Here is a 25,633-nt window from a genome sequence, read left to right on the forward strand (position 1 = left end):
CAGTTTCCCTTTCAGCAGTCATGAGTGAGGCTGATCCAGTAGGAGAGAAGGGCCCTGCTGAAGATGATGGCGAAGAGTCTGTGCCCTTCAACCCTTTCCTGCATGAGTTTGAGCCTAAAGGATTGTGGCAGAATGCGAGGGTGAGTGTGCGGGGACTGGATATATAAGGGCGGATGGAATAGTACATTGGACTGGCTGGTTAAACTGCAGTTTATAGGAGCCGAGTGCTCTAGGGAAGAAATCCCGGCTGCGCAAGGAGATCAGCAGCACCAAAACAGAGCCCTGTCACTGGGATCACTGCACTGTCACAAACACAATATCGCTGCTACTGTTTCTAATCTCTTTGCACCAATAGCAATGTTGCCAATAATGTAACTTCACCAACCACCATGTGTCCTGTAAACTGAAATACATAAATGTGGTCTGTTTGTGTTTATCATCAGAACCTCTCCAGCATTCTAGTGGCCTTTGCTAGAGGCACAGAAGTGGCACGTTGTTCTTGTAGTGGAAGTTATTTATATCAGAAAGGTGATGACCCGTTATAGTTGTACAACATCTGGAGAGCCTACGATTACCTCTACTTCATGCAGTGTTTTCTATAGGTGTACAATTCCAGGCTGTAGGCTGTTAGGGTGAGGTTTGAATAAATGATTATTTCCTGGCCTAGATACTACTGAAGCACAGCAGAAAGGCCATTTAGGGTGAGATTTGTGGAGAATGACTTTTGGTTTTCAATGCGCATAAACCATTTTCTGTGAGGTCCACTGTTGTATGTGTGCTATTGTCATAACGTATTGTTTATACATTACAGCAGTTCCAAGCTTGGGTATCTGTTGCCTGGAGGCTTGGCTTGAATGCTATTTAGCGTGGAGTTTGGCTTCAACTCTTATTTGTTGTCCTAGGTTTTCTTAGAAGTTTTAGAAGATTTACATCTGTTATTGGTATGAGGTAAGGGCTTGTTGAACAAAATTTGTCTACAAAGGAGAAGGAAAGTCGTCCTGCACTTGGGGGGTGCCAAATGCTAGGCACCCCCAAGTGATTGTAGTTACTTAGCTGAAACCCGGAAATGCTGGTGCTTCCATCAGCAGAAAACTGCACCGGCCCGGGGTTATACTAGTGAGCACCACAGAGTGCTCCTCTTCCGTCTTCCTCTTTGCGTGGCTGAGCATGCGCAATAGAACGAAAAGCCGAACTGTAACTAAACTGTAGGCTATTTTGTTCTACTGCGCATGCGTTTGCCCCGGGAAATTTAAAGAAAGAAGAAGCCGGAAGAGGATCGCTTCGTGGTGCTTACTAGTATAACCCGAGGCTGGTGCAGTTTTCTGTTGATAGGAGCGCTGGCCTCGGGTTTCAGGTCAGTAAATACAATCACTTGGGGGTGCCTAACATTTGGCACCCCCAAGTGCAGGATGACTTTACTTCTCCTTTAAAACCAACTCTCTGGGTTTATATCATAAACATGTTCTCTTGCCAGATCTTTTTGGTGATTATGTTTTCTTTAAGGGCTCTTACACACTGGCGGTTTTCCGTTTTTTTTTTTTGACGCACGTTAAAACACGCTTGAGTGGGGAAAAAACACATTCACTAATTTTAACGATTCCATTATATTCTGCCAGGCTGCCCTGATGAGCGTTGTGAGTTGCGTTTTACTCCGTTTGCATTTGAGTGTGTTTGTTTAAAAGCAGCATGATGCATTTTCCTGCGATTGATGCACGTTCAGCTATCAATAGGATAGAGGGTTGCGTTTGGAATGGGTAAAAAATGCTTTTAGCTGCAGCAAAAAAAGTTTTGAAAAACGCAGAAGCAAACGCCCTTGTGTAAGAGCCCTAAAAATGATACATTTTAATATTACACCCCTCTAAATTAAATCTGAGCTATTCGCCACAGAGTGCCTTGTTGCGCTAGATGTTGGGGGGGGGACTGTTACTCCCTCCTATGTTCCACTTAAGTAGACAAAATCAACTGATGTCATTATAAGTAAGTGTTGCACAGTCTGAGGAAAGGGTGTTGTTCAATAGGCAAGGTGGAGCATCCTATAGGCAATGGGAAAAGTCAGAGACTGATCCCCTACACTCACTTGTGTATGAATCAAACAAGTCCCTTGTCTTCAGCAACAAGAATAAAATGTAAAAATCGATTTGATTATGACATCTCTAGCAGAAAATGAAGTGGTTAGAAGTATTGTGTTTAACATGTGGGACATCTTAAAGGAATAGTAAAACCAAAAAATGCAAGTGTTTCTTGTAGGAATAGCAATATAATGTACTTTTACCCTGCACTGCTTCAGAAACTCTACTATAGTTTATATTAACAAACTGCTGTGTAGCCATGGGGGCAGCCATTCAAAGCTGTAAAAGGAGAAAAGGCACAGGATACACAACAGATGACAGATAAGCTTTATAATATACAATGGGATTCTGCAGAGCTTATCTGTTATCTACTGTTTATCCTGTGCTTCAATGGCTGCCCCCATGGGAACACAGCAGCGTGCTATAGTAATGAAGATAAGAAACCAGAATAGCCTTATAAATGGTACTTAATGATGTCTTCAGTTATAATCTGTGTTTAGTGATGTCATTTGTGTCAAATGACTCAATGGGACCAATATAATAAAAAATAATTTATCCAGTTACTAAAATATGAAGGTGTCAAAAATTCTCTTGAAGGCCCCTGACCTGTACAAAGGTGCTAGATGTGGCCTCTTTCTGTGTGGATTATTAACTGTGTTAGGGGAGCTTTTTGACAGGCACTGCCTAAAGCCGCCAAGGAAGATGGCAGAGCAAATAATACAATTTGTTGAGAGGGTATTCAATTTTGCAGGAGAGTCCTTTTTTATTTTTTTACTTCAATAGCTAGTATTTTGTCTCCAAGGTGACTTTTATAGCCTATTAATAGCTGGGGTTTATTATTCCATATATTTCACTTGAAAAACTTTTTTCCTTTCCTATAGACCAGTGATCCCCAATTAGCAGCTCACGAGCAGCATGTTGCTCACCAACCCCATGGATGTTTCTCTATGTGGCCTCAAAGCAGGTGCTTAAAAGGCAAGTTTTGGTTGCATAAAACTGAGTACTGAGTGCTTTGCCAATCAGAGCCTCCTGTAAGCTCAGTCCACACAGGGGCTACCAAATAGCAAATTACCACCTTTATTTGGCCTCACAAAGTCTTTTTTCATGTTTGTGTTGCTCCCCAACTCTTTTTACATTTGAATGTGGCTCATGGGTTAAAAAAGATTCGGGACCCTTGCTATAGACCGTCCTGTTGCGTGACCACAATTGACATACAAATTCTCTACATGCAAAGACCAGTAAAATACTTTTGTCATCCATTTATATGCATTTAATTAAATAATTTCTGGGAGATTTTTTTAGCAGCACTCCCACTTCACAAAGATAAAACCACCTTTATTTTCACACATGGCAACTCAAGCAACAGTTTGTACCTTCCTGGTCCTTTTTCAAGCTGACAAAGGCTTGCTGTCAGTTTGAAAAGGGCTAGGAAGGTCCAAAATGTTGCTGGGGTTGCCATATGTGAAAATAAAGGCAGCTTTATCTTTGTGAAGTTGCAGTGCTGCCACTATTGTGACTTTGAGATGCAAGGTATGTGAAGGTGAACATATTCATTTACATGCACCCCTTTGAAGAAAGTTTGTAATGTGTGCTGGAGGACTGGCAATTATGAATTGACTACTCCCAGAAAATACAGGAAAGTTGACAGATTTGTCTTTAGGACCTGCATCCTTCTTGTCCACTTCACTTCTGATCTTCCATACTTTTACCCCATACAACCTCACACATGGAACCTGTATTGTAAGGAACAATGTACCCCCCTACTCCAAAATACACTTGAAACCACTGACAGCCTACAGTCTTGTGCTTTAATTTGGTCACATAATTTCTGGATGGTTTAAAATACCTGTATATTTTATAATTCGAGTTACTACATAATCCCATGTATTCTTTACAGGACATAACTCCAAAATGTATGTATTGTAAGGTAAAATGTCCTCCTTAGCTAAAATTTCAATGGATGTTAGAAGAATTCACCTTGAAGCTCCTTGACATATGTAAACTGACTCTTGTCTTCCTCCCTCTTTATATTGTCACTGAGACCCTTTGTGGCTTCTTATTTACCTTAGATGGCACTTTATCCCATCTTGCAGAATATTTCTATGTGGAAAACACTGAGCCATGAATGAATTGTGGGCTGATGTGTAAAATGTATAAATCTCACTAGCCCTGCTAGTGACACTTTGGAATGTAGCAAAATTACTTAGCCTCATACTGCTTGTAACCAGCATCTCCAAATAGCTGTATAAAAATAGAACTCTTAAGTATTTTATTGTCCCTGAACCCTGTGCTTCTTTGAAACTGTGGAGCAGCCATATAGGGAGCAAGAGCCGTGCTGTGAAGTGGCCCCTGTCCCTGTGCCTGTGAAAGGAACCCAGCAATGGTCTTGTGTCTGTGTAATAACCCTATGTTTAAGGCCTAACCACTTTATCTGCTATTAGTAATTAGTAACCATGGAAACCTGAACAAATTTGGGCCTACTTCTACAACTAAATTTATTTACATGATTATATTTGTGCGAGGCAGAAGCCTAGCAGCAGTGCTGTTGCTTTTCTGTAACAATCAGATTATTTGTATCCTATGAGGGAAAAAACATCACAGATGAGAATGGCAAGGTCCTGTGCCATACTGTAATTAATAACATGAGTGATTAGTGTGTTATTAGCTATGAGCTGCCCATCATGCCAGGCTGAACTGTGGAACATGGGTAACACAGGAGTATTAATGTTGACAATAAAGCAACATACTTAAAGACCACTAAATACACTTTAAAGGGGTGGTTCACCTTTGAGTTATAGAATGACTAATTGTAAACAACTTTCCATTGGTCTTAGTTTTTTTAAAAAAATTTTTTTGCTTTTTTCCTTCTGAATCTTTCCAGCTTTCAAATATCAGTCACTGACCTCATCTAAAAACAAATGTTCTATAAGGCTACAAAGTTTATTGTTTTTGCTACTTTTATTACTCCTCTTTCTATACATGCCCTCTCCTATTCCAGTCAAATCCATGCATGGTTGCTAGGGTAATTTGGACCCTAGGAGAGCTGCTAAATAAAAAATATTAACTCAGAAACCACAAATAATAAAAGAAAATTAACTCATTTGCATTTTTATTAGATAAGCGCTCTCTATGTCATACTTAAAGTTAAATCAAAGGTAAACAACCCCTTTAAAGGAAATGGAAAGGCTTTATGCACTTGGGGGTGCCAAATGTTAGGCACACCCAAGTGATTGAATTGACTTAACTGAAACCCTGGGCCTGTGCGCCTATTAGCAGAAAACTGCACCAGCCCGATATACCAGTGAGCACCACGGAGCAATCCTCTTCCGGCTTCTTCTTTCTTCACACATGTGCAGTTGAACAAAATAGGCCACTTTTTAGTTAAAGTTCGGCTTTTCGTTCTACTGCGCATGCGCAGCCGCGCTAAGAAGGAGGAAGATGGAAGAAGATTGCTCCATGGTGCTCACTGGTATAACCCAGGGCCGGTGCAGTTTTATTCTGATAGCAACACCAGCCCGGGGTTTCAGGTAAATCAATATAATCACTTGGGGGTGCCTATCATTTGGCACCCCCAAGTGCTCGGAGCCTTTCCTTCTCCTTTATACATGAAAGAAAAAAACATTAGGATTATTTTGCCAACAACATAAATTGTTGCCTGCTTATTATCAAGTGCAAGTTATTGCAGAGACAAAGTGGTTAAACATTTAGATTATTTTTGTTTAATTATAACACTATATTAAATAGCACTGCCATATTGCGTGGGAATTTCAGTCCTATTGTGCGCCAGTTGGCTCCTTCTAGATTAGGGGTTGCCACCTGCCCAATATTTTATTGGCATGGCTGATAAAAATGATGCTTAATCCCAATAGGGAAATTATTAATAGGGGAAAAAGGATATAGGAAGACCAGTATTTTTTTCCCCCTAGCAACTCTAGTATAGATGTATTTATGTCAATTGCAGGAGGTACCCACAGGCATTTAAATATGTTTGACGTGTTTGACACTTTTATGCTCTCCACCACAGAGAAACACAAGAGTTAAGTGATTTCACTCTGCCATGTAGGTCAATGCCCACAGGAGCGGAGACCAATGTGGAATGCAGAGAAATGGAGGTCTTGATCATAATTTTAGTGCCAGTATCTGTTTCTGTGGGTATAGACCCACATGGAAGAAATAAATCCGTTAACTTTTGTGCACCCATGTGGTCAAAAAACATGTGCACAGCAAACACGTATACACCCAAGGATACCTTAGTAGCATTGAGTGCTTTTTTTTGAATTTGCTCCTGTATCTTTTATATACTTGTTTATTACATTGCAAGGCCAATTAGAAATTCAGTTGGGTGCATATTTCATGGTAATATTGCATTGTGTTTGCATGTACATTATATAGATACTATCAATCCAGGAATTAAATCATGTTATGACTGATAAGGGGCAATTTCAGATTTTACCTAATCCAAACCCTTGATTCCATATGACTTTTGACAACTGAACATGACAGCATTTCAGATGAGATTTTAAGATTGAGATTTTTTTCCAATATTGAATATACAAGTAAGCGTTCAAATTTGGTTTTGAGCTGAACCATTTATGGATGGTTATGTGTTCAAGTGAATCCAGAAGTTATGGATTTGATGCATCCCTCGTTATTTAGTTGTCCATTATATACGTAGAATATTTTAAATGGCGGAACGACTATTACTGGTGCATTTATTTTTATTGAATTTAATCTATATCACTAACAAAGGAATGCGACAGTGTTATTTATTGAGCAATACCTGCACTTTGACACGTTTAACTGTACTATTCCAGGAGAGCCGGATTTGTAGGTTATGCTAAACTGGGGGGAGGCGAGATCTACAGTATTTATCAGCTGGGGTACAAAAGTAAACCATAGCCTATAGGAATAACCCACACATATACAGGCAATTTCAACTTTATAATTATTATTACAGCTTTATAACTATTATCAGCAGTATAGGATGATGCCTTCAGGACTTCTTCCTTGAGAAGATATTGTTATCTTTCCCAGACTATCTCTTTTTTTATCATTTCACTGGCTGCTGTGGAAGATCCATAAAGTTTTGATAAAAGCTGTTATCCTAGCAGTTCCTAGCTCCTGAATAGATAATGTCCATGGGAGTTTGACAAGCAAATAAATTCTTCAGAAATTACACTTTATCATCCACCAATTATGTGTCCCATTTATTCAGAATAATCTGTAGCTAAAAAAACAATGACGGGCACAGGTGTGAGATTTCTGGCAGGTTCCTGATGTATTAAACTATAAAGAGGAGTGCAGTTTATTGCCCACTATTTTATTAAATCTCAAAAAAAACAAGAAACCTTCTGCTGGTTTACATGAATACGCCTTCCCTGCCTAAACAAAGTTCTGTTTATTCGTAAACTCGTTTTTTTCTCATTTTTATAAAAAAAAATTTTTAACCAAACTCCCAATCACAAATGCATTTAATTTACTAAAAATTTTGAACGAAAAAGTCTCGACAAAATCTCATGACGATTCTAATTGTGCAACTTTTTTCTTTTTTTTTTTTTGCTCGAAAAAGGTAACTCTTTTTCGCATTGTCGCAAAAAAATCAGCATCAAAATGTCCGAAAACCCACAAAGATCATGAAGGCAAGAAATATTTTTCAATTGTAAAAAGGATATCTGCCATTTACTTCTACTTGACTTCGACAGGTTTTAGCTGGAGTATTTTCACAAATTCACAATAATGTGGGAAACCATAAATTCAGGAGACTTAAAAGTGGGCTTCTACTGTAGATGCAATAACTTTGTGGTTACTTGGTAAATAAGTGGCACTTACATGTTTAACCTCTCTTCCATGTCTCATTCTCTTTATTGTTTTGCTATTCATATAATCATTTGCAAACCTTGAGCTGCTAATTTTGTCCCCTAGAAATTCCACAGTTATGATCGTGAATAACTGACATATTTCCTGCTGTCTACGCCTAAGTAGTTTTTTTTTTTTATTTTTTTTTTTTATTTATTTATTTTTTTTACACCGTCTATGAAAACAGGATCTGATCTAAAGGTTGTGTGAAGGCCTAGTCATTTTTACTTCATCATTACTTGTACAGTATCAGTGGCAGCTACTAAACTGTGCTGAGTTCGGTACTGTAGCATTCTGTTATGCTATATATATAATAAATACACATTGCCAGATGCTATATTTCAGAGCAGACCATTGCTAAATATTGGAGCTGGAGCGGTAACTGTTACTCGCCTAGCCTGAGATTTCTGTTTGCAGATGATATTTATTCAGTACAGCATCAGGCTGCAGGCCAAGTAATTTGACAGAAGTTTCAGCTGATAAATGTACTACATTGTGTTCAGAAATAACCTCCTGGGTCTCGGGGCTCAATATGATTTGTATTATTTCCAGAGAGGCAGACCGTCATTATCATTATAAACGTATTTGAATAAACACTTCAGTTAGTGGCTGTATATAGCTTATACATGAATGCATGTTTGTGTTATCCTGCTTGCGTCTTACGTTTTTTCTTGAATATTTTGGTTTTGGCTGAAGGCCCGAGTCACCAGTTAGTAAGATATTTACACTAATGTATGGATTCCTAAGAAAGAGGCCACATGTATCACTCTATATACAGTCCATTTCAATATACCAAGGTTAGGCTGCTGAAAGAAATCTTCTGTTGGCAAGAAAGATTAAGGATGGGAACAAGTGTTAGGTCAGAGCTGACCTTGTGCTTTTTTGAATTCCAGAATTGCAAAGCATTGCTCTCTAATCAGCGAAGTCATTCGTTTTCAGTTTGTGGAGTCCTGGAACTAAAGACATTTATTCAACTTTTCTGATAGGAAAGGAACATTAACTTGACCTTTTAATTGCAGCAGATGTTTTTTGCTGGATTTGCTAATGCTGATCAGATAGCCTTATCCCTTGGCCGAAATAATGCATTTGTGATTATATGTTCCTTGCTTTTACGAGCATTTTTCATAATTAAACCTAATCATATCCCTTACTGTCTCTTTATTTGCAGTTCTATATCCTCGGTCCTATCCTGTTCCCGCTGCGTTTCCTCCTGGCTGCAGTCTTCCTCTTCCTTATGTGGCCAATTGCTGCCCTTCGAGTGGCTGGACTCACAGATAAAGAGCTGAGCTGCTCTATACGGCACCGCCGCACGTAAGCGTTTTGCTAGATTTAGTGGAATATGCTGTAACAATATAATTTCATCATTGTGTAGTGAAACATTTTCATTTATTCGACCACTTCCTTTTCTGTCATGTCCCATTCCATATGTTTCCTCCCCTTATACACAGCATTCTCCATCACCTGATTTATCTCCTGAGCCGCACTATGTTCTTCATGTGTGGTTTCCACTGGATCACCATACGTGGCCGCCGTGCCCCCGCTTCTGAGGCCCCAATTCTGGTTGTAGCCCCTCACTCCACCTTCTTTGATCCCATAGTCACTGTGGTGTGTGACCTTCCATCTGTTGTATCTCGAGTGGAGAATCTCAACATCCCAGTGATTGGAGGTGAGCAGATTAATGAAATCATTATGAAAGTCCTATTAACAGCTGTGGATTTGATGTAGATTTACTAAGTAGTGATTTTTGCTGCAGTGTCGGTATAGAAAAAATTTCCTCTTATACTACAGCACTACTCCGATTCAATCAGTCCATTTTGGTATCCCGACAAGATCCATCCTCACGGAAGAAAGTAGTAGAGGAGGTAAAAAGACGAGCAACCTCAAATGGAGAATGGCCTCAGGTAGGACCAACATGCCAGTTATCATGTGCATATCGGCACTTTTTCCCTTTAGCTGTAAATTTAATCCTTTTACTGTAGCTTTCCAAAGTCCTTCATTCTTCTTTTTTTCTGCATTTGTATAGGTGCTGTTCTTTCCAGAGGGAACTAATGGTAATGGCAAAGTTTTGCTAAAATTCAAACCAGGTGAGAAATTTAAACAAAGGCCTTATTCAAGAGCGTTATACACAGCATGTATAATATTTTCCTCATGGCATTCTTTATTTGTCCTTGTACTCATTATTCTTCTTCCACTTAGGTGCCTTTGTTGCTGGGGTTCCAGTTCAGCCAGTGCTCATGAGGTATCCCAACAAATTGGTGAGTGTTACAAAACATAAACTTCATATAGAACCATAATGTAAGTATTTCTTAATTTATTTTTCTGTGTGTTACTGACTACCAAAAGCAAGGAACTATTGTCTTCAATAGGTAGCCACGTGGATGGGCTTTGGAAGATTTCAACAACATGTTAAGTCACAGATTGCGGTCTCAAACAGTTGGAATCTGGCTTTGTACATAAAAGTCTATTTAATAGGGTTGCACCAAATCCACTATTTTGGATGCTGCAGAATCCTCAAATCCTTTGTGAAAAAAAATCAGGCGAATCCTAATTTGCATATGCAAATTAGGTGTGGGAAGGGGAAAACTTTTTTTTGATATATATATATATATATATATATATATATATATATATATATATATATATATATATATATATATATATATATATATATATATATAAATACAAGAGTCCTCTGCACTCAACCCATTATCAATATATTTAAGACAGAGACATTTTGTGCATACTGCTACTAAAAAATGCCTTACCCTTTAAACAAAACAGGGATTGTTTGTCCATATATTGTCCCTCAGATGAAAATTGAGCATAGGACTGGCCAGATATGGGATGACTTTGACGTAGTTGGCCAGCTTAAATATATTGCAATGTATGGACAAACAATCCCTGTTTTGTTTAAAGGGTAAGGCATTTTTCAGTAGCAGTATGCACAAAATGTCTCTGTCTTAAATATATTGATAATGGGTTGAGTGCAGAGGACTCTTGTATTTGTCTATATGTATTTTGTGGTCACAGCCTCATTGCACCCCCGCCTAATGTTTTTAAATATAGTGGTGAGCTCAACTTTTCCTTGTTTTATTAAATATATATATATATAGATATAGATACTGTTGTATTATATTTTCTTCATTCAATTCTTCATTTTCTTTGTGTAGTGTATGTATTAGACCTTTTTGGATTTAGTAATATTAGGGGTCATTCCTCCTGGGGGCACAAGTGCTAGATCACTTAGATGAGCAAAAGTGCACCCCTCATTCTGGAAGCACTTGCACCCTCCCACACACTGGCCACTGAGTGCTAGGTGAAAAATGTAGTGCTCAGTGACTTGTGCAGCATCATTTGGATGAGCCTACCTGATGTCCTAAGGACAAGGCCCCGGTGCAGGCTGTGCTTGTTGACGTTCCACCACTAACATAGTCAGCACTATACTGAAAGCTGCATTCATGCTGTATGTCTTTACATAAGCCATAAGCAATGTCCCTTATTCTTTATTTTAGGCTGTGTGCTTAAACATGATCTTGATTCTTCTGCACCCTATCGGTTATTGTGTGCACTGGCCCTAATTTTGTGTGCATGACTGCACTTAAGTATTTTGGCACTCTATAATCATACAATTGAACTTGGCACTAGATATTGTCCATTTTAATTTTTTTTTTTGATGCTGGCGAATTTTCGCAGAGATTTTGCGAATTTATTCGACGGTGGGGAATCGCGGGAATTCGCCGCGAATTTGCACCTGGTGAATAAATTCACCCATCACTACCAGAGACACGAACATTCAACTATAAACTTAGATTTTGGAAAAACAGTAAAAAACAACAATGGAAAGTGATTTCTGGTGAACAATCTGAAAACAACTGAACTCAAAAAAGTGTTTGGAAGGTGAACAACCCCTTTAAGCAGTAAATGCAAATTTATTGTAATGCATTGACTATTACAGTGAACCCACTTATTAATGAAATGATTTATTATATTGCAATAAATGGTTGATTAATGTTATGAAAGCAACTTAATTTAAGCAATAAATAGTTCAATAAAACTGTGTAAAGTAAAAAAAATCTAACTTTTACTTAAACTGTAGTTACTAATGTGTTCTTTTGTTTTATTTTTTCATTTTGTGCAGCCTGCAACTATATGGACATGGAAAGGAAATGGAGTGTAAGTTACAACAAATGAGCGTGTTTTATTTTATCATCATTTTTTCATCTGTTGCCTCATCTTCCTTCATTGTGCCACTTGCCGGTACACACACATATCACACATCACTACAGCTCTTTTTAGCTGTTCCCATGTTATAAAGTAAACTATTTTGGAATCACTTGCACACTCCCTGTTTGTAATATTGGCCATGCAATTTTTGACATTCACATCTTTAACTTTTTACACTTTTTATGGAAAACAAGTAATCCTATTTTCTGTAAGGCTGGGACTTCTGAGCACTTAAAAATGCATCACTTTTTTAAGCTGTGGTGTTGTAATTTAGAATTGCATGTTATTTTCATAAAGCTGAATATAATGCTTTTTGAGTGATTTTTTTCATACTGATAGGTGTAACATGCATGCTATACCATAAAAGTCATTTTTGGTACCAGAATTCTAATTTCAGATTCCTGCAAACTAGATACAACTCCATATTCTTCACCCTCTTTAATTTATGTTTTTCTTATCTTTATTTATTGTGTTTTTCTAGGTTTAAGGTCTTGTGGCTCACAATGTCTCAGTTTTATATCAACCTGGAGATAGAGGTGAGAAACTATTTGACCTTCTATAAGTCCTCTTACACATTTGAGTTATAGTATGTCTTGTATGTGGCCTTTTCTATTTGTGATATATTTTATCATATTGCAGTTTCTGCCAGTTTATCACCCTACTGCTGAGGAGCGGGCTGATCCCACACTCTATGCTTTCAAAGTTCAGAAGATAATGGCTGAGTAAGTCATAGAGACTCAAAATCCTGAGAGGGTCATGAAAGACTAGCCTGAGTCTTAGTAATGTGCTGCGATACCTTGCAAACATTGGATAAACGTAGAACACCAGAGAGCCCTTTAACTTTCAGAATGGTCTATTAATTATGTAGTGAAATCCATTTCCTTTTCTATTTCATAGTGCTCTGGCAAAACCAGCAACAGAGTTTGAGCTTATTGGAGACACTCCTGTATCACCACTTGGTCACCTGAAAGTGGCACTGGATCCCAAAATTTGGGAACTTGGGAACATATTAAAAAAGGCTGGGTGAGTATAGATGTGTTCTCAATAAATAATTTTTCTAGGTGGATTGGATTGAGAGACCTTGGAAACTAAATTATGTGGCTGCAAATATAAGTGCATATATAAGTAATTCGCAAAAAGCTTCTTGCTTGCCCCTTGTTGGAATTAAAACATTTTTGTATAAAGGCTTGATATTCTGTTCCTTTCAACTAATAATGACTAAGGAATGGCCTAGGGGGTGGCTGAATCGGAAATCTAGCCTGATAATATCCTTTTATTTTGCAATGCGGGGCAGAAGGATTTGGTTAATACACAGATCACATCAGTTAGCCACTCAGGTGCTTTATTCACAGATAAACTTATCTCTTTTTCTTCAAAGTATAACCGTTTTTGCCCTGTCTTAATTTTCATTCAGCTTATTGATACTGCACTTCTACGAGGGATATTGCTGATCTAAAACCATAATTTTATCCCATCCCTGTTTAGCAAACTCTGCTGCTTTTCATGCAGCACCACTAGTATATCCTCCTTGATTCAATAATTCTCCTCCAACAGTGAATCAACCACTGAGATTTTATAAAGTTATTTGAAATGGCAATTACTAATAGTGAAATATATTATAATGAACTCAAAGCCGATTATAAAGGCAAGGACACTTACATCAGTAGGTTGGCAAATAAAATGTATAATGGTGAATAGGAAATGCCTGTTGGTGGTTACGGTCCACAGTGACTGAGTATTTATCCCAACCATCCAGCCTCAAAGAAAAAGAAGGTACTATGATAAAGGAACATAATGTATAAGGGCCCCCCTTCTGTCGTCCAGACAGGTACTTAAAAACTTTTATGGTGGGTGATTATATTGGTTTTACACTCAATTTTGTACAACTCCTGTCATATTAATTTTGCATTTAATGTATTCATTACATTATTTTCATGGCAGGACCTTCTCTTCTTCTAAGGCTTTTTAAGGCAGAAGGTGGTGGAGAGTAAACTTTTATATACATACTGTAAAAGATCACACTATCGTTGTTGATTGTATTCACCAACTGGCATTTATTAGAGTGTACTCATATATATTTAAATTGCATTTCGAAATGTTCTATTGTAAGAGTTAAACTTTATACAATACATAGGACGCAGGTGAGTCTGCGTGCTGTTACCAAGCTTATCTGCCTTTTCCCATCTCTGATTTTCTTCAATGCATTTCCCATGGGAGTTTACAATGTCTCTCGGGCAGTATAAAATCTAGTATAACATCCTTTATGTTAAACAGGTGTCATTAAACTAAATATCTACTTACCCTAGTTATAGCAATTGTGTCCCTCTCTCTTTCTCCCTTTTTGCATCTATTCTCTTTATTGTGAACACTGCATATCCTTTCCAATTTACTTGCCACTCCCATGCGACACCAACGACCACCCATACCTCACTGCTGGATTGCAATGATCACTTCTTGCTCTTGCTCCTCCTTCTTTGAAAAAATGCCATTTGAAAGCATTATTTTGATACCATTGTCGACTCCTTTACTTTAAATTTTATGTTAAGTATTTCACACTAAAAAGATTTACCAGCATTAAAACGTATAATGAATATAATTCAGAACAGTCTGACAAATATTAGATTACTAAAGTTGAACAAACTTCAATTTACTTGGTGAATTTAGTTTAGCAGTGACAAAATCCAGTCTGTCAGTCTGTGAACTCGTGGATATTTTGCACTGTATTTAATTGGCAAACAAGAGCCACACATACAAACTGAATGCTTGCTTTCTGTATTTAGCATAAATGGGTACATAAGCATAAATGAATCCTGGATCTCATTTCTGTCAGCCAATCTGTCAGCCAATAGAATTAAAACACCTTCACAGCCAGAATTCTTAAAGGAACAGTTCTGTGTAAAACTAAAACTATGTAAATAGATAAGCTGTGCAAAATAAAAAATGTTTCTAATATAGTTAGTTAAGCAAAAATGTAATGTGTAAAGGCTGGAGTGACTGGGTGTGTAGAAGAACAGAACACCACTTCCTGCTTTTCAGCTGTCTTGGTTTACACTGACTGGTTGCCCTGGTTACCATGCAGTCAGAGACTTGAGGGGGGCTACATGTGTCATAACAGTTGCTTTTGAATCTGAGCTGAATGCTGAGGATCAATTGCAAACTCACTGAACAGAAATGTACCATGTGGCCCACCTTCAAGTCGCTGACTAACTCAGAGTTATAGAGCTGAAAAGCAGGAAGTTGGATTCTGGCTGTTTTATTAGAGATCTGTTCACTCCAGCCTTTATACATTACATTTTTGCCTAACTAACTATATTGGAAACATTTTTTATTTTGCACAGCCTATCCATTTACCCAGTTTTTATTTTCACACTGAACTATTCCTTTAAGGTGGCCATAGACATATTATCGTACTAAACTGATTTTCATACATTATTCGGTGCGTGTATGGTGGGAGACAAGCCAACCGATATCAGCAGAAGACTTGGATATCGGTCGGCTCGTCGATCGACCCAGGCAGAAAATTTTGAACAGGCGCCTATGGCCACCTTTAAACACGGAACTATTTTTCCTTCACAGGTTCTCTCTTGATAGTGTGCAGGGTCTGATTGATCTGTGCCTAGAGGGGGTGTGCTCTCGCGTGGGATTAGATGAGCTTGCAGAAAAACTGGGTGTGACACAACATGATGTGATCTCCAGAGTTTTCAATTATTTCAACAAGGTGAGTAAAAAGTGATTAGTGTATCCAGAAGGCAGTGGAGGAACGACTGGGGGTGCAATCCCACCTGGACCCGCACCCTCTTGAAGCCTTCTTGATATGATGCCGCGCTGAAAACTGGTGGGTGGGGGCCTGGCTGCACTCGGGCCCTGGTGATTATAGTTTCATTACTGCCAGGTGGACAGTGTATTTCTACCTTTTTGTGAAGATGTTTTCAGTATATAGTTACATAGTTAAATTGGGTTGAAAAAATACAAAGTCCATAAAGATCAAACCCTCCAAATGAAAACCCAGCATCCATACACACACACCTCTCTACTTTTGGTCCAGCAATGACAGTTGGTCTACCTTAAAGGACAAGGAAAGTGAAACTAAAGAAGTAGGCTAGAAATGTTGTACATGATGTTTTGAGCTTTTGTACCAGCCCAAGGCAACCACAGCCCTTTAGCAGGGAAGATCTGTGCCTTCAAAGATGCCCCAGTAGCTCCTCATCTTCTTTTCTGCTGATTTACTGCACATGCTCTGTGCTGCTGTCACTTACTGAGCTTAGGGACTGACTCAAAATATATAGAACGCATAAAATATAAATGTCACAGTATAAGGCTGATTAGTAATTAATATAGATAATTACTACATGGCAGCACAGAAAGCAGTGCAACTAGCATCAGAATTTAATAATCAGCCCTGTAGCATCAGCTTATATTACAGGCCAACCTCATTTTCTGCTTGATCATTTGTAAAGACCCCTAAGCTTAGCTTCTCGACAGCTGCTCAGAGCCCACTGAGCATGTGAGTGTCGCAGACACTTTCCAAGATGGTGACCCCCTGTGACAAGTTTGAAGTCCTGGATCATTGCTGCTATTGACAAGCTGAAACTTTAGGCTGGTGCAATAAGTTCAGTATATAAAACATTGCATTTTTAGCCCTATTCATTTTTAGGGTTTAGTTCTCCATTAAAGTTTTGCTCACCTTAAAATAAACTTTGGTGGGTATTTATTATAGCTCAAGTTTTTCTCATTATTTTAAAAATAAAAATTTGACCTAACTCCAAACCACGCTTCGGCTTAATTTACTAAAAAAATCCAAACGAAAATTGAACATGCAGGAAAAGAAACGAAACCAGCTTCAGCCAAAAACCCTCGAAAATCATGAAGGCAAAAAACATCTTCCAATTATAAAAGGGACATTTGCCATTGACCTTTACATAACTTCAACAGGTTTTAGCTCAAGTATTTTTGGGGTTTTGGCAGCTTTGTAACATAATAAATCTCAAAATATTCAAGTTTTTTTTTTCCCTCAACACTTGACCATAAAAATGTGAGGCTTAATAAATAGGCCATTAAGTGTGGTTTAGAGTGCTGTATATAAAATTTGCTCTTGGTTTTTATTATTTTTATGTGTGTAATTGAATCATTTACATTTTTCTGTACCTGTCAGACATGCATTTATGCCTTGTTGTTAGCAATAGAGCCAGGTAAATACCAACCCCCCACCAGTTAGCTTTTTCAATCTGATAGAAGAAAAAAAAAATGGAAGGCTAGCTAAAAAGCAGCTTAGAATTGGTCTTGCTATAACATACTAAAAGTGTATTCCCATTTGGGCTAAAGTGAACGTTTGACTTTGTATGGCTTCTTTTAAAAGCAAAACCAGACCTTTCAATTAACTGCACTCTTTCAGCTTTTAAGGGTTTGATCTCTTTCCTCCATTTGAGTTGGTCCTTTTAATTGGAGTCAGAGGCATAAATATAGGTAATGACAGGCCTGTCCATAAAGTATGGTATCTTGGCCTGACTAAAACCTGTAGACTAACATGATGCGTTTTTACAGGAAGATCCTAATCTGCTACAATGAGGTAGGATTGTGTGAGGAGGTACATGACATTTGATGTGGTTTATAGGTTAATTATGCTGTGTTTAATTCTTACATAAATAGTGAGATGATAAATTACAATTGGTAGATATTGGAATATACTGATACATGCCTATAGCTCTATGTACATCCAGTAGTGCCCCCCTCCGTATATTGTCATTTTAGTTGTGTGAAGAATAGTTGCTCTGTGACTGAGTTCTGGATCAATCACTTCTGCTGGATTTTCTCAGGATGCCGCTGGCATGATAGATTTCCGAGAGGTCTCCTTGGTGCTGGCTGCCCAGGATGCAACACGATCAGCAGAGGAGCTAGCAAAACTTGCATTTGATGTAAGTATGACATTCCTCCACTAAAGAAAAAACACTTACTTCCAGCAGATCATATATTAAATGGTACAGCTGATTTGCACCTGTGCATGATATACAGCACTTTTCTTTGTTTCTCCTGCTTTCTAATATTCCATTTTTTTTTTCAATCCCTTCCTCAACAAATTTATTTAGCTCTTCTCTACCTGTGATGCTGACGGGCGTTCCCTCCTCTCTGCTGATGGGTTTGCATCTGTACTGCGCTCACTTCTTGGCTCACCCCCTGCCGAAAGTGGTAAAGTGTTTACAGAGCTGTACACTTACACTGAGCTGCAAGGCCTGACCCAGGGTAAGTTTGTGGGGTGTAACCTTGCTGGGGTTATGGTATTCTGTTTTGTAAACATGTATTGGCGTATACTACTTAAAAGTCTAGTAAACTCCAAAATAAAAATTTGCCTTATAAAAGAAACCCTTATTCTAAGCAACTTTCCAATACACATCTATTAAAAAGTATTTAGTGCTTTTTAAAATTATTTGTAAAAACAATGGCTATTGAAAGCTGCATTTTGGTTGTTGCAAAGACAGGTCTGTTAATCCGCTGGTTTATTTTACATTGTATCAAAAGTCCTGCATTGGTCATTTTTTGCAACCCTATTTTTTTAATAGGGAAAATAGATTCATTTAAAAAAATAAATAACGGAGGCTACTGTACCTCCATCACCACTCATGGCAGTTCCATGACAGATGCTAAAGCAAAATAGTCTCTGTGCTGAACTGCGACAACTGTTTGGAAAATAGTGATTGAATTTACTGGGGGTGGGGAGGGTTTGGGTACTAATATAACATGCTGGCACCACCCCCCTCCCCACTAAATTTAGCTTTCCACGTCCTTTTCATTTGAAGCTTGCTGGATTAAAAACAATGCTTGAAATTTCCTCCTTATTAGTGCTACTCTTCTGTTGGTCTTTACTGTATTAGATTGCAGAGATATAAAAAGGTAACTTATTTTACCATTAAAGGACTGTAAACCCTCAAAATGAATATAAAATGCTTTTCTAATAACTACTGCTGTTTTTTAAAAATAATGTTGCTAGTTTTTCTTTCTATATCTAATGGCATGAAAATCTTCATATTCTAGTTTTCAAGATATGAATTATAATGATTTAAAACAACAGCACCACCCACTGGTCATTTTGGCTGCCTAGCTGCAGTCAGAAAGAAAGTCAAGAAAAGTCAGAAGAAATTTTTTTGTGATGAAGCCCTGCTTAGAAAACGAATAGTCATCTGACATTTCTCTATGTTATTTAGCAGTCTAAAAATTGCCAAAATTGTAATAGCTAGGCAAAAAAATAATTGTCAGACTACTTTGAGCACTTTATATCGGTTTGTTTTGAGGGTTTATATTTTCTTTAATGCTCTATTATACATACGTAAACACAAATATAGGTCTTATTTAACTAAAGCAATAAGGACATTAAAAATAAAAACATTTATATTTTTCTTTTAGATGGATTTGTGCGTTTTGCCATTCGACATCCTTGTTACCGCCATCTGTTTCTCTTCTATCTGCGTCCTCCCTCTTCTGGCCGCCGGAAGCCACCCCAAATCCAGCAGAATGGGGGTTGTTCTGGGAAAAACAACCCTGGGAAACAATCCAAAATGGATTGACAACAGGGAGGGAGGGAGAATCTTTTAAGTGGGTGATGTGGGATCAGGGAGGGGGGCACATAAAAATTGCTTAACAGGGGAGATAGTGAAAGGAGATGTACTCTGCTTGTAACTCCATAACACGGACTGGAGTGGTCAGTCTCTGTGTATGTGGCCAGAAGAGCACGGGAAGCCTGTCTGGCAATATAATGTTTAAAGTAAATGCTTTGTAGGGTTTTAATGTAAATGCCATCCAAGATTTTCTTGATAGGCATTCAATTTTAAAAGTGTTCTTCAAATTTTAATGAAGAAATGTATCTGCAGCATGTGGTCATATAGTCAGGGCAATGCAAGAGCCAGCGTTTTTGCTGAAGAAACCGGTGCTCCTGTGATCATGTGACAGCGTGGAGCTTGGCAAGATTGGCTGCTCTGCAATTCCTGCTTAAGAGAGGAGCAATACTCTGTATATTTGTTACCTGATTGGGTGCAGGTTGGGGAGGGCGGTGTCACCTCAACTATATAAGCTCTCAGGAAAAAATTCCCCCCCCCAGAGAATTTTACATTTGTATCTAATCTGGACAATTTGTTTTCCGGCGGTTCCTGTGTATTGGAAGCTGTTGTTATGGTTCTCGATAATATAATTATTTTTATTAAAAAAAAAAACTGCCTCCTGTGTTTTTTCTATCAGTTATAAGTTATCACAAACGTAATAGCCACAATAAAAGAAATGCACTAAAGGAAAAGCTGCAGCTGCTTGCAAACGCCATAAGGTACTAATAGTAGCCTTGTGTAATCCTAATGTTAATGTTTTTCTATGATAGTATGCTGTTTGTGTATTTGTATTTTTACAGATGTCCAGGAAAGAAAAGAATGCCTCATCTAAGACTATGGGGTAAATTTATCAAAGAGTGAAGTTAGAGATCGCGTCAGTCTACTAGCGTGAAATACCTCCTCTCTCCATTCATTTTTATGGGATATTTAAAGTTGTGTTTATCAAATGGTGAACTTTTATTTCAACCTTTGTTAATACCCTTTTAAAAAATCCCATAGAAATTAATGGAGAGTGTCGGAATTTCATTCTAGTGGCCTGTTGTGATCTCTAACTTCACTCTTTGATAAATATTCCCCTAAGCATCTAGCGTGTAGAGAGTGTCAAGCACCTCTCCCAGATAGTTACCCCAGGGGGCGCTGTGAACGTTGTCTAGCAAAGGACAAGGTCCCTTCTACCCAGGAGCCCTCTATGGGTTGGTTTAAGGAGCTGCTACAGCAGACTTTTACTGAATTAAAACCGTCGATCCTGAAAGAAGTTCCTACGATTGTGTCAGAAGACGCCTTCCTCAGTTGAGCGAGGTGAATTTTTTGTAATTCATGAGATCTCTTCCTCAGAGGAAGAAGTGGTGGATACCTCTTCTTATACATTCAACCGGATAATATAACTAATAACTAATTATAACTAATATAACTAAGCTTATAAAAGCTGTCTTACACCCCCATACCTATGATCAGCAGGGTCATCCAGAAGATTCGCCTGGACCAGGCTTCGGTGATTGCCATCCTTCCATTTTTCTGAAGATAGTTTGGTTTTCCCGGTTAATGACAATGTCTCATGTGGACTATTGGGTTCTTCCTCAGATTAGGCACCTGATTTCTCAGAACCAGTTTCAATACCACCAGCTGAGTCATCTAAAGCTGACAGCATGGAGGTTGACAGGCCCTTATTAATCTTATCGGGCCTTTCAGATTGAGTGGCTGGTACACTGCTTCAGTCCAGAAAGTCAACGACTACCAGGGCTTATTTTAGAGTCGTTAAAATCTTCCAGAGATGGTGTTTTTCAGAAGGAATCGAGGCAACAGATCCATCTCTTAATAATATACTCGATTTTCTGCAGCAGGGATTAGACAAAGATCTAAGTTCCTGTACCCTTAGAGTACAAGTCTCTGCAATTTTGACATTTTTGGGTGCTTGTCTGTCTGCTGAACTCTTTTTATACAGAGATTTCTTCAGATAGCCCAGAAGATAAAAACCTCCTATTCTAAATCCAGTTCCCTAATGGGATCTGAATGTGGTGCTTGAGAGGTTGGAACAGATTGACTTAAAAACATCTATCCTTTAAAACTGTTTTTCTTACAGCCATAAGCTCTGCTAGGAGGACACTATCCAGATATGCTACATAGCGGCAAAGCTGTCTCCGCCATTTTTCATAAAAGCTCATTCAACACTAGCAACATCAACCTCCTGGGTAGAGCGTCTGCCTGTTCCTCCAAATCAGATCTGCAAAGCCGCTACTTGTTCAAACCTGAATACCTTTTCCAAACATTATAGGCTGGACATTGATGCTTCCTTTGGAAGAGCAATTCTCCAATCAGTATATCACAAGGATTGAAGTGTTTCCTTATTTTTTTGTCCCACCCTTACTTGTTATGTCCTATATATGCTACGGTATTGGTTGTGAAGGAAAGCGGAAATTTTACTTCTAGTCGATACAGCACAATAAATTCCCACCCTAATAAATTGTGACATTGTGTTGGTGTATTTTTTTATAACATTACGTAGAACTTTAGGGGGAAGGTTGTTATAAGGTTGTAAACCCCCATATGTGCTGCTGTATGGACTTGAAGGTTATGGTAAGTAAAATTTCCTCTTTTGTGTTGGTCGTAGTATGTCACAAAGTGTTCTCCTTAACATGGATGATAACAAAGTAACTATTTTCCTACTTCTGTTGCAGCCCTTTGTACACTTGCTTGTCTAGCTTTGTAAAAGAAAAATTGATTAGTTCTTCCCAACAACCAAGCTACCAATCACCACCTATTTGTTAACCAAGCTCCTTTACCCATCCATATATATAACTGATTTATACAAAATAAGAAGTATTTCCATCAAATGTTTATTTCCTGTCCTTCCGCATGGCAGTAGGCACTAATGGGTTAACTCCCTCGCACAGCGGAAGTACAGGAACCAATAAACCTAATTCCCAACCCCCTTACCCCATCTCTTTTTTTCCTGTCCTTGCATCAGGAAGGATTCCCCTGTGCCGGTGTGGTTCCTCTCTGCCTCACCGAAGCGACCGGTTCACATATAGCCGGTGGAGCCTGGTAGCTGGGCTTTTAGAACGCGGTAAGACGCGGGGTGTGCAGTAAGGCGTTCTGAGTGCAGTAAGTCGGATCCCGCGGTAAGACACTGTGTAGACTCTTGATGATGTCATCTCTAGGCGCCCTTGGCTCTTAAAGCGCCCATTACCTGTTGTACAGCAGGAGCAGGTTTTGTTTGCAGTACATGCAGCAGGAGCCGTTTGCTGGTTGGGAGAGCCTGAATGTAAGCAGTGTTGCAGGCCTACCGGTTGGGGACCTAGGTGAACTGTACAGCTACTTATATTTACTCCTCTTTTTTCAGAGCATGAGTTCTAGGAGCCGGAGATCCCGGTCATCCTCTAGGGGGTAAGTGTATCAGAGAGATGTGTGGTGACTCCTATGTGATGGTAACAAACTCGTTTCTTTGTAGGTCACCTAGAAGGAGGAGTCATCATTCAAGGAAGGCGGTGGAAAAAGAGTGTTCAATATGTGATAATCCAGCGATGCATAACAAAAAAGTATGCCTAATGTGCTGGGAATCTATGTCTGGCAAAAGAGCAGATGATCAATGGAGTGCTATGAGAGACTGGTTTAAGGAGTCTATGTCTAAATCACTGGAGGACCTAGTAGGAACTGTGACAGCTAATGTGATACAGAAAGTGGGTCCCAGTGCCCCAGTAATGGGGAAAGAGAGCCGTGATCCTAAGGTGCCTGCGGAGTGTGAAGCACGTCAGCAGGGGGCAGCAAGGTGTAGCCTTTCGGCTACTTCAGAGGAGGAAGAGGAGCTAATTGTATTGGATGAAGATTCCTCGTTTGATTTGGATCTAATAGAACCTCTAGTAAAAGCTGTCCGGAAAGTATTGGAACTAGAGGACACTGAACAAGAGAAAAAGCAGGACAGAATGTTTAAATCATCAGGAAAGAAAGATCTGGTATTTCCAGTCCACGATGTACTGAAAGATATTATTAAGGAAGAGTGGGCAGTACCAGATAAAAAGTACTCAGAACCTAGACACATGAAGAAGATGTACCCGTATGCGGAGGGGGATGTGAGTCGGTGGACCAACCCCCCCAAAGTGGATGCTGCCATCACAAGGGTGGCTCGTAAGACCACATTGCCAGTGGATGAGGGGGTTTCCTTGAAGGATCCTGTAGAAAGGAGACAGGATACAGTGCTGAGGAAGGCCTATTCAGTTTCGGGGCTACTCTGCAAGCCAGCGGTAGCAGTCACGTGTGTGGCAAAGGCATCCAAAATCTGGCTGCAAGAGATAGAAACTGAGCTGCAGCTTGCTGGAGACAAAGACAAGGTGGGTCACCTAGTGGGTGATATAAAGGTGGCTATTGATTTCATCACGGACGCATCATTGGAGGTGCTGAAATTGGCAGCCAGAAATATGGGGTATGCAGTGGCAGCTAGGAGGATGCTGTGGCTAAAACATTGGCAAGCAGATACCCCTTCCAAGTTCAATCTGTGTGCGCTCCCTTTCGAGGGGGAGTTGCTGTTTGGGCCAAAACTTGACAGTATTATTTCTAAGGCTTCGGCGGGCAAGAGCTCCTTTTTGCCGCAAGAAAGGCGTGTGAGACGTCAGCCAGTCCGTGCAGGCTGGGCGGACAGAATGCCGTTTAAGGATGCCAAGACCTATAGGCCTGGAAAGCAATTTGATAGGCAGCCCTTTTGGAGAAATCGCGGGCAAAATCAGCTCAAAAAAGAGTTCAAGCAGGGAAAGCCTAAATCGTTCTGACGGTGTTCAGGCCCAGCTGCCGCCAGTAGGGGGAAGACTACTTCAATTCCAGGCAGTCTGGGGGAAAACTACGATGGACAGTTGGGTCCGGGAAGTGGTATCCTTAGGTTACCACTTGGAGTTTTCGAAAAAACCAAACAGAAGTTTTTTTGTGGAATCAAAGGTTCCGAAAACGCTGGAAGCTCATCGAGCAATGAATCACATTTTATTAGATCTGTTGGAAAAGGAAGTAATTTTAACAGTACCGGAAAGCCAGAAGGGACAAGGTATCTATTCTCCGATCTTCCTCAGGAAAAAGGCGTCGGGGGAGTTCCGAGCTATCTTAGATCTCAGAGGATTAAATTCGTTCCTGAAGGTAAAGTCATTCAAAATGGAGACATTGAGTATTATTTCGCAGAACCTACGGGTAAACGATTGGCTAGCAAAGATAGATTTGCGAGATGCATATCTTCATGTCCCTATTCTCTTAAGTCACCAGAGATTCCTCAGGTTCTCGGTAAGGGGGGAGCATTTTCAATACCGAGCACTTCCCTTTGGGCTAGCGTCTTCACCGAGAACCTTTTCAAAAGTTCTGGCTCCAGTCATAGCCGCCCTACGCCTGCAGGGCATACAGATCTTCACCTATTTGGACGACCTGCTGATAAAGGCCTCAAACGAACAACTGCTGAACCAGCAGGTCCAGGTGACCATTACGGTTCTAGAGGAACATGGATGGTTAATAAATTTCCAAAAGTCACAACTGGTCCCGTCACAACGGATGGAGTTCTTGGGGGTTCTAGTGGATACCAAGCAGTCGCGACTATATCTTCCCCCAGGCAAAGTGGAAGACATTATTCGAAGAGTGCAGAGTGTTATCAAATTTCCTTATACCACGGCTCTGATCTGTCAAGAGATAATAGGGAAACTGGTAGCTACGAAGGATGCCGTCAGGTGGGCAATGATTCATCTTCGACAGCTCCAGTTCGGGTTTCTTCAACAGTGGAAAAGAGTTACTCAGTCTCAAATCATTATTCTGTCACGACAAACAGTGAAGAGCCTGGAGTGGTGGCTAAATCCGTTCAATCTTTCTCAGGGCAAGCCAATAGATTGCTCATCGTGGCAGATGGTCACGACGGATGCCAGCAGCCTTGGATGGGGG

The 25,633-nt window shown here is 39.4% G+C and overlaps 2 protein-coding genes across 3 annotated transcripts; both read left to right on the forward strand.

The window, feature by feature from the left end:
• Positions 1-20: 20 nt before the first annotated feature.
• Positions 21-20,347, forward strand: lpcat4.S (lysophosphatidylcholine acyltransferase 4 S homeolog; the record flags this gene model as incomplete). The annotated part of the gene is given in 14 exon segments (NM_001160041.1): positions 21-140; positions 9,094-9,236; positions 9,374-9,591; positions 9,714-9,826; positions 9,949-10,009; positions 10,122-10,180; positions 12,064-12,098; positions 12,631-12,685; positions 12,789-12,871; positions 13,047-13,172; positions 15,726-15,867; positions 17,963-18,061; positions 18,233-18,386; positions 19,545-20,347. Coding segments are annotated over 14 exon segments (1,569 nt in total). The 3' UTR covers positions 19,706-20,347.
• Positions 20,348-22,560: 2,213 nt separating this feature from the next.
• LOC121399465 lies at positions 22,561-24,621 on the forward strand. Of its 2 annotated transcripts, XM_041580220.1 has the most exons (3): positions 22,561-22,997; positions 23,076-23,119; positions 23,184-24,621. In XM_041580220.1, exons 1-3 carry the CDS (start codon positions 22,959-22,961, stop codon positions 24,493-24,495), a joined length of 1,395 nt encoding a protein of 464 aa, XP_041436154.1. In that variant the 5' UTR covers positions 22,561-22,958; the 3' UTR covers positions 24,496-24,621. The 2 variants fall into 2 exon arrangements, with proteins under 2 accessions (XP_041436154.1, XP_041436153.1); XM_041580219.1 differs by having other exon boundaries at positions 22,561-23,119.
• The last annotated feature ends 1,012 nt before the right edge of the window (positions 24,622-25,633 follow it).

This window comes from Xenopus laevis, chromosome 1S (assembly GCF_017654675.1).
Source record: "Xenopus laevis strain J_2021 chromosome 1S, Xenopus_laevis_v10.1, whole genome shotgun sequence".
Classification (NCBI taxonomy): Eukaryota; Metazoa; Chordata; class Amphibia; order Anura; family Pipidae; genus Xenopus; species Xenopus laevis.

Coding starts and splice junctions, on each gene's coding strand:
- LOC121399465 (XM_041580219.1), top strand. CDS start 22,959: ATGCAGCAGGAGCCGTTTGCTGGTTGGGAGAGCCTGAATGTAAGCAGT. Junction 23,120..23,183: donor TCCCGGTCATCCTCTAGGGG/GTAAGTGTATCA, acceptor GTTTCTTTGTAG/GTCACCTAGAAGGAGGAGTC.